Raw genomic sequence first — 8,335 nt, forward strand, 5'->3', positions numbered from 1 at the left:
GGCGTGGAGGTGAGGCCCCGACCCGACGGCTCGCCCTGTCCTTCCGCTGTCTCGCGGCCTCATTTGAACATCAGGGCATTTTTTATTATAAATCTAGGACACGCCCATTATAAGCATTTAGGTGGCACAAAAGCACACAAGATGGGAGAGTGAGGCTCCTGCTGTCTCCTCCACCCCCTTTGCCCCCGATGCCATGTGCCTGGGTGACCGTGACCACATGCCGTGTGTCCGCTCTGTGTGAACACGGCATCTCGCGGCCTCATTTGAACATCAGGGCATTTTTTATTATAAATCTAGGACACGCCCATTATAAGCATTTAGGTGGCACAAAAGCACACAAGATGGGAGAGTGAGGCTCCTGCTGTCTCCTCCACCCCCTTTGCCCCCGATGCCATGTGCCTGGGTGACCGTGACCACATGCCGTGTGTCCGCTCTGTGTGAACACGGCACACCTGCTTTTCAGAAGCAAAGATTGAGACGGAGGCTCTGTCTGCAGCTCATGCCTCACCCAGCAGCCTCCTCTGGGGGTCTCAGCCCGGCGGCCTCCTCCGGGGGTCCCAGCCCAGCTGCCACCGGCCCTGCGGCCGCCCCCCGGGGTCCCAGCCCTGCGGCCTCCTCCAGGGGTCCCAGCCCAGCTGCCCCCTCCGGGGCTGTCCAGGGCACTGCTCCGTTCCTCCTCCGTGATTTCCCCGCTGTGTTATAACTATGCTATAATTTTCCTTTTCACAAAACACCCCCAATTTCTTTAAGCAATGTCCGCATTTAATGCATTTTTTAAGGAAGCGGAGCCCCTCTGTGCCGGCCTGTGTTATGCTTCAGTTTCCCCCCAAAAAAGAAATGGACCCACGTGTGATGGGGGAACCCACTGCTGATGCCTGATAGCGTGTCCTATGCCACCCCCACCCCCTTATCTCCCCGCGCCATAAACCAGCCAGCGGGCCAGGCCTCAAAGGGCCGCCTGCAGGCAGGGGTGTCAGCAGGCGCCTTCCTGCCTTTCGGTCTTTATGTTATGACTTCCGGGAGGATTGTTGTGGGTTATGTAGCAAGTGCCCCCTCCCCCAGGTCCTTTTGTTTCTTTTATGCGTAGATGGTTCCTCAGACTCACTAGTTTCAGGGGTTTATAGTTTCACTTCTGGAAGTTTCACTTCTGCCCAGTGGGTTTGGGCTGAGTTGGTGTCCTACTGGCACCTCTCCCCGGCTCCTGCAGTGGGTGGCACCTCTCGGCCCGTCCCTGCGGCACAGGGGGCGGGGCGCTCTTGAGCCCCAGCGCTGGGCCGGGCTGGGCTGCCTGTCCTTGCGAGGACCCCGTCAGGGTGACTTGGCACCTAGTAACTCACTGGAGTGGCCGCCTTCCCTCTTCTAGAAAGAATCTACACCTTTAGTCCTCGCTGGTGTGGCTCAGTGGATAGAGCGTCAGCCTATGGACTGAGGGGTCCCGGGTTCGATTCCGGTCAAGGGCACATGCCCAGGTTGTGGGCTCGATCCCCAGTGGGGGGCGTGCAGGAGGCAGCCGATCCATGATTCTCTCTGATCATTGATATTTCTAGATCTCTCTCCCTCTCCCTTCCTCTCTGAGATCAATACAAATTGTGATTTTTTTTAAAGAGAGAAAGTAGTGAAAATGTAGCCCCTTCCGTGCTCATGGCTCCACACTGTGATTTTGCTTTGGGTTTATGACCTCCCTGAGCTTCCAGAACACAACGAAACATCTGGTTTCGGGCCAGGTCTTCAAGGCCGTTGTCGCGGGCACTGAGCGTTTCTGCCCAGACCTTGCCTCTCCACCCACCGGGGACGCCCCCCGCCCCCCACTGACCCATGCTTCCTGGGTCGGGCAGCCCCGGTGAGCAGGCGAGCGGCCAGTCCTCCCTGGGAATGACCAGGGCCCTCCTGGCGGGGCCGTAGGCTGGGTTTGGGGTCTCGCTGATCTGCGTGTGCCCGGGCATCGGGGGGTGGGGGGCAGCTGTCGCTCATTCTCTGTGGGAGTTTGCAGGTTCCCAGGGGCTGGTGCTGGACGTTGCGGCAGCTCCCCTCCCCCACCCGGGGACAGACAAGGAGGGCCTTGTCCTTCCTCGGACATTTTGTTCCGACACTAAAATGTCCCCTGTCCACGCCCCTGGCATCCAAGCCCACAGTCCAAGCCTGGCCTTGTGGTCCGCGGAGGGGCTGAGCGCAGGAGGGCCAGCAGCCGGGCAAAGGGCGGTGGAACTCCGGGCAGCCAGGCCCCCCGCGGGCGGAGCTCCCCTCCCCGGGCCCCTGGCCCGCGTCCCCGGTCAGCCTCCGCCTGGGAACGCGGCAGAGCGAGCCTTGGGCGTCACCATCTCCTTCCTGGGGTCTGGACACGGGGCACCACCCGTTGCCTCCCTGGGTGAAAGCTCCCTCTGTCCCCCTTGTGTCCCCCCTCCGACGGCCCCACCGCCCCAAGCCCTCTCCCTGTGGGGTGAGGGCTGTCCTGGAGGAGAGGAGGTGTGGGGGCCCAGTGGGGAGGGGGCCGCGTCCACCGAGCAAGTCCAGGGCCGGCCCTGAGCTGAGTGCTGCATGCAGGTCATCACTTCAGCCTTGCTTAGCCCTGAGGCGGGAGCGCTCAACAGACCCATTTTATAGATGGAACAACTGAGGCTGAGAGATGGAGTAACTCGCTCAAGGCTACAGCTAGAGAAAGGAGCGCCACCATCCAAACCCCTGCGTCTGCTCTAAGCCAGGGCTCTGGGTCCTGTGGGGCCTTGTCGGGGCCACCACCTAGTGGCCGTTAAGGGAAATGTGTTTGTTGGATCCCTCCCGCTTCCGTGTGCATGTGTGTGCATGTGTGTGTGTGTGTGTGTGTGTGTGTGTTTAATGTATTTTTATTGATTTCAGAGAGGAAGGGAGAGGGATCGCGAGAGAGAAACATCACTGATGAGAGAGAATCCCTGATCGGCTGCCTCCTGCACGCCCCCCACTGGGGACTGAGCCTGTTGTGTGGCCTGTAGGCCTTGCAGACCCCTGGGCAGCTGCATTTCCGCCTCCCTGAATGGCCACTCGGGGTTCCCCTCCCCGCCAAGTGCTGGCCCCTCCACCCACCTCTGAGACCTCCCTGGCTGGGGCCCCTCTAAGGCCAGCCTCAGCCCTGGCCTTAGTGACCGTCTTGGAGCAAATGGACACACTTTCTGGGTGTGAGGGGGCCCCTGCTGGAGCCCCGGAGGCCGCACGGAGCCGAGGGGTTGGCGCTGTGACATGGCCTGGCGCCAGGAGGCGAGGCCTGGAACGGGGGGGACTCTGTTCCCGGGGGCCCTCCATGCAGGAGCCCACAGACCCCTGTGGTTTTGATAATCACTGTGCGCTGTCCTCACCTGGGGAGCCGGGGGCGTTGGCCTGGACGGCACCCCGCGCCTCCACCCCGTGCTTTGATTTCCCGCAGTAAGTGGGAATGGACACATTGGAGGCGGCGGCTCTGGCCTCGGACCCAGGGAAGGGCTGCCCAGGAGCAGTGTCCCCGGGGTCAGCACCTGGCACATCGGTGTGAGAGCGAGACATGGACGGGCTGCCCCCTGCACGGCCCCTACCAGGGATCCAGCCTGCAGCCCAGGCATGTGTCTGACTGGGAATTGAACCAGCGACTTTTTTTTTATTCTCACCCGAGGATATTATTTCATTGATTTTTAGGGAGAATGGAAGAGAGAGGGAAAGACAGAGAGAAACATCGATGTGAGAGAGACACATGGACTGGTTGCCTCCTGCATGACCCCAATCAGGGCCTGGGCCAGGGAGGTGCCTGCAACCAAAGTAAGTGCCCTTGATCGGAGTCGAACCCAGGTCCACAGGCCGACGCTCTATCCACAGAGCCACACTGGCCAGGGCCGAATCAGCAACCGTTTGGTGCACGGGACAGTGCTCAACCAACAGCCACACCAAGCAGGGCTTTTCTTTTTTAATATATTTTTATTGATTTCAGAGAGGAAGGGAGAGGGAGAGAGAAACATCCTTGATGAGAGAGAATCATGGAGCAGCTGCCTCCTGCACGCCCCCACTCTGGGGATTGAACCCGCAACCCGGGCCTGTGCCCTGACCGGGAATCCAACTGTGACCTCCTGGTCCTAGGTCGACCTTCAGCCACCGAGCCACGCTGGCCAGACTCCTTGGTTTGTTTTTAACAACCAGGGATATGGATACCAAATGGGACTCAGGGGCTGAGTGACCTGGGCGGGGTCTCGCCCTGGCCTGGCTCCCCCCACAGACCCCAGCATGACGAGCAAAGCAGGTGCCCTCTGCACACAGCATCTGCGGTCTCAGCTTCGACTCAGCAGCGGGGGCTGGTCCCCAGGGTCCCGAGCTTTGGGATTAAAGGGCCGAGGGGACCCGGTGGGGCCATGGCTCTCCCACTGGCTGGCGCTCAGAGGGGCCCCATGGGGAGGGCGCTGGGCCCGGAGCAGGGCTTGGCCTTGACATTGGGGGAGGCTCCGAGCAGCAGATGCTCCCAGCCGGGGACGGGAAACCCCAGGCCCTCCCCTGGTCCTTGCAGCTGCTCACCTGGGCTCGGGAGCTCCCCAGGGGGCCCGCAGCTTTCCTCACTCCCAAGGGGTGCAGACAGCCAGGACTCCCTCTGGGCTGTGCCTGTGTGAGCTGCTGGGCTGTGCATTCACCCAACAACAGTTACTCAGTGCCTGCCCGCGGGCGCCGAGTCAGCGTTCTCAGTGCCAGTCCCATGGCCCCGTGGCCTTGGGTGGGGCCCTGACCCTGAGCCTTAGCCTCAGCAGTGCCGGCTCCCGGGCTCCCGGCTGGCGAGGAGCGGGGGCTGAGGCTGCGCAGGGGACGCACTGAGCCGGCTGCGGACGTGCTGGCGCGGTTAGCCCGGGGCCAGCTGAGCGCCGGAGGGGGCAGATTGACAGGCGAGGGACAGAGGCCCCCTGGGCAGGAGGGACAGTGGTGGCTGCAGAACAGGTGGGAAGGAGGGCACAGGAGGCTGGGCCCCGGGTGCAGGGGCCGGCACTCACGGTCTCTCCCTCTCCTGTCTCTCCTCTGTCTCTCTCCTCTGTCTCTCTCTCCTCTGTCTCTGTCTCTCCTCTGTCTCTCTCTGCCTCTCCTGTCTCTCTCCTCAGTACGGCAAGAAGAAGCTGAAATACCTGCCCTACAACCACCAGCACGAGTACTTCTTCCTGAGTGAGTGCGGGGCGCCATAGCCTCACCCCTCACCCCTCACCCTCTGTTCTTCTCCCACCGACACCCTTTGCAGACTGAGAAAGTGACGTAACCCTGTTAGGAAAGGGGCCACGGCAGCCACCCTGCAGAGCCCTCCTGGGCCTCCTGGGCCTTCAGACAGACGGCCCAAGGCCAGCAGGGCCCTTGCTCCGTGATCCCGGGTGGGGGTGGGGGTACTGTTTGCTCCCGGCCGCCTCTGCGTGAGCTGCGGGCCTGTGTGCTGGCCGCAGCCCCTCCTGCTCTTCCAGCCGGGATGGGGGCTGGACGGGACGGGGGCAGGGCGGCCCGGATGGGACAGGACGCCCCTGAGAACCTCTGCACTGCTCTCCCCGCAGTTGGTCCGCCGCTGCTCATCCCCATGTACTTCCAGTACCAGATCATCAGGACCATGATCGTCCGCAAAGACTGGGTGGTGAGTCGAAGGACGCCGTGGGCCGGGGCATGCGGAGGGGGTCTGGGTGGTGGACCCCAGGGCTGCGCTGTGCCCTCCTGCCTCTGGCGGGGGAGGTCGCGGGGGAGCAGCGCAGACGTTTCCTTTTGGGGCAGCTGCCTTATTACTCAGGATGGACCTGCTCTGGGGCTGGCAGGAGCTGGCAGGCCCTGCAGCCACCCCACATGGTCCCACGCACAGGGGAGCCCCTGGGAGCCAGTGCCTTGCAGAGCCCTCAGAAAGTTCCTGAAGGCAATGAGGCCAGAGCCGCAGGCGGCCCGCCACCCAGGCTCTGCACCAGCAGGGCCTCCTCTGTCTGCGTGGCCCCAAGACCCACGGGCGGGTCCCACGTTGGTCAGGGAGAGCCGGGCGCCGGCTGGGGCGGAGGCAGGTGTGCAAATGGCCGAGGCTGCACGTGGAAGCGCCACAGGCCGCGTGGCAGGTCTGTGAGCAGCAGAACCGTATGGGCTCACGTCCCGGGCCGTGGCCGGGCTGGTCCTAGGCCACTGATGGCGAACCTTTCAAGCTCGGCGAGTCAGCATTTTGGAAAACCCTAACTTAACTCTGGTGCCGTGTCACATATAGAAATTTTTTGATATTTGCAACCATAGTAAAAGAAAGACTTATATTTTTGATATTTATTTCATATATTTAAATGCCGTTTAATAAAGAAAAATCAACCAAAAAAATGAGTTCGTGTGTCACCTCTGACACGCGTGTCATAGGTTCGCCATCACCATCCTAGGCAGTGAGGAGGGGGCTGGTCGGGCCAGCGCCACCTTCTCCGCGAGCCTCCTCACTGGTCTGCCCCATGCGTGGGTCTGCATCTGTGCCCAGGGTCCCCTCCAAAGGGCAGCGTCCGTGGGGCCTCAGGGCCTCCCACCAGCCTGGCTTTGTGTAGCGTGTGGGCATGATTCCTCCCGAGAGGACACGGTGCCCACATGGCGTGACCTGGACGGAGCGGTCAGCTGGGCAGCGCGGGTTCCAGTGGGTCAGGGACAGGGCCCTCTCTCCACAGTCACTGGCATGGGTACCACTGGTCGCTCTTAATTTTTTTTTTTTAACTCGGTTTCATAAATGAAAATAGTGAGACTCTGAGAATTTGGGACTTCTCCCAAGTGACACCAAGGGGTGGGGGGGTTCTGGAACCCAGGCCTTCACCGCCACGTCCGAGGCCTCCCCACACTCACGCCACCAGCCTCTGGAGCGACGGGGCCTGTGTCCGGATCACATGTGAAGGGCCGCGAAGCACTGGGTCTTGCATCCTCTCATGGGAAGTACGGTCGGCCGTGGCTGCTGATTCTTGTTTTTTTGTGTGTGTTTGTTTTTTTGTTTTTTGTAATTTTTTTAATTGATTTCAGAGAGGAAGGGAGAGGGAGTGAGAGAGAGAAACATCAATGGGGAGAGAGAACTGTGGATCTGCTGCCTCCCGCACGCCCCCTACTGGGGATGGAGCCTGCAACCCGGGCACGTGCTCTGACCGGGAATCCAACCGTGACCTCCGGGTTCAACCACGGAGCCACGCAGGCCTGCCCGTGGCTGTTGATTCTGCTAAGAGATCCGGACTGGCCTCCGGCGACGGCTGGTGGCTGGGGAGGAGGCGTGACTCTGCCCATGCTGGTAGAACGTGCCCCACTCACCTCCAAGTTTCGCTCTTGCCCCCAAAGTTTCGTTAGTACTGACGGTCTTCTAGAACAGTCCGGCTCTGACGCCTACGTTGTGTTGTTTAACCCTGTTTGCCCACAAGGCCGGAGGGGCTGGAACAGGGGTCCTCAGACTTTTTAAACAGGGGCCAGTTCACTGTCCCTCAGACCGTTGGAGGGCCGGACTGTAGTTTAAAAAAAAATCTATGAACAAATTCCTATGCACACTGCACAGATCTTATTTTGAAGTAAAAAAACAAAACAGGAACAAATACAATATTTGTATTTGCATGTGGCCCGCGGGCCGTAGTTTGTGGACCCCTGGGCTGGAGGATGGAAGTTCTGGATCCGTTAAGTGATGGGAACTTGAACCCAGGTCCGCGCCTACGTGACCACCATCTGCCCCAGGCTCACTGGGCCCGGCGGCCGCGTGCCGAGCAGGAGTGTGAGCCGCGGTGCGGGGCCGGGCGATGCTGCTGGGTATTTTAATCTGCTCTCATGCAGGTGATAGGAATATTTAATCTCTCTTTTTTTTTAAACTGTTCGTTCCCTAAGGAACAAAGCAATGAAATAGGGGTAGCAGGAAAGGCGATCTGACGGCGCACCTGAGCAGGCTCAGAGGGCAGGCCCGGAAACCCGATAGGCCCTCAGCCTTTGCAGGGCTTGCCCTCGCCCTGCCCTGCCAGGAAATGGGGTGCATCCGGGCCGGGGGGCTGGGCCTCCCCACCGCTCCCGACTTGGTGCCCGAGACTCACGGGGCCCAGGCGCAGGCCCCCCTCCTGGTGGAGGCTGCTTCTAAACGCCAGGGAGGCCCCGGGACCACCAGTCCCCTCCATGGGGTGTTGAAGGGATCTCTCTAGTCTGTCCTTGGAGGCCTGGGCTCCGAATGACCTTTGCCCCCAGCATCCCACTTGGCCTCTGACACAGAGAAGGTACTCGCTGGATGTGGTGGAGCTGACCTAGCAGAGCTGCCTTGCAGGGTGAGCTGCTGAGCAGATGAGGGAAGCAGCTGCCGCCGGGTGGACGTGGCCTGGACACAGCACGTCCTGGCCCGGCACACGTGGGCCTGGAGGTGGGCCGCGGGCACGTG

The 8,335-nt window shown here is 61.1% G+C and overlaps 1 protein-coding gene across 1 annotated transcript in view; it reads left to right on the forward strand.

The window, feature by feature from the left end:
- The window catches only part of FADS2 (fatty acid desaturase 2), a 28,238-nt gene that overhangs the window by 15,096 nt on the left and 4,807 nt on the right, over positions 1–8,335 (forward strand). The window contains exons 5-6 of the mRNA XM_015569812.1: positions 5,073–5,133; positions 5,508–5,584. Of these exons, the coding sequence (XP_015425298.1) occupies positions 5,073–5,133; positions 5,508–5,584 (138 nt within the window). The remainder of the gene's footprint in view (positions 1–5,072; positions 5,134–5,507; positions 5,585–8,335) is intronic.

This window comes from Myotis davidii, unplaced genomic scaffold (assembly GCF_000327345.1).
Source record: "Myotis davidii unplaced genomic scaffold, ASM32734v1 scaffold826, whole genome shotgun sequence".
Classification (NCBI taxonomy): domain Eukaryota; kingdom Metazoa; phylum Chordata; class Mammalia; order Chiroptera; family Vespertilionidae; genus Myotis; species Myotis davidii.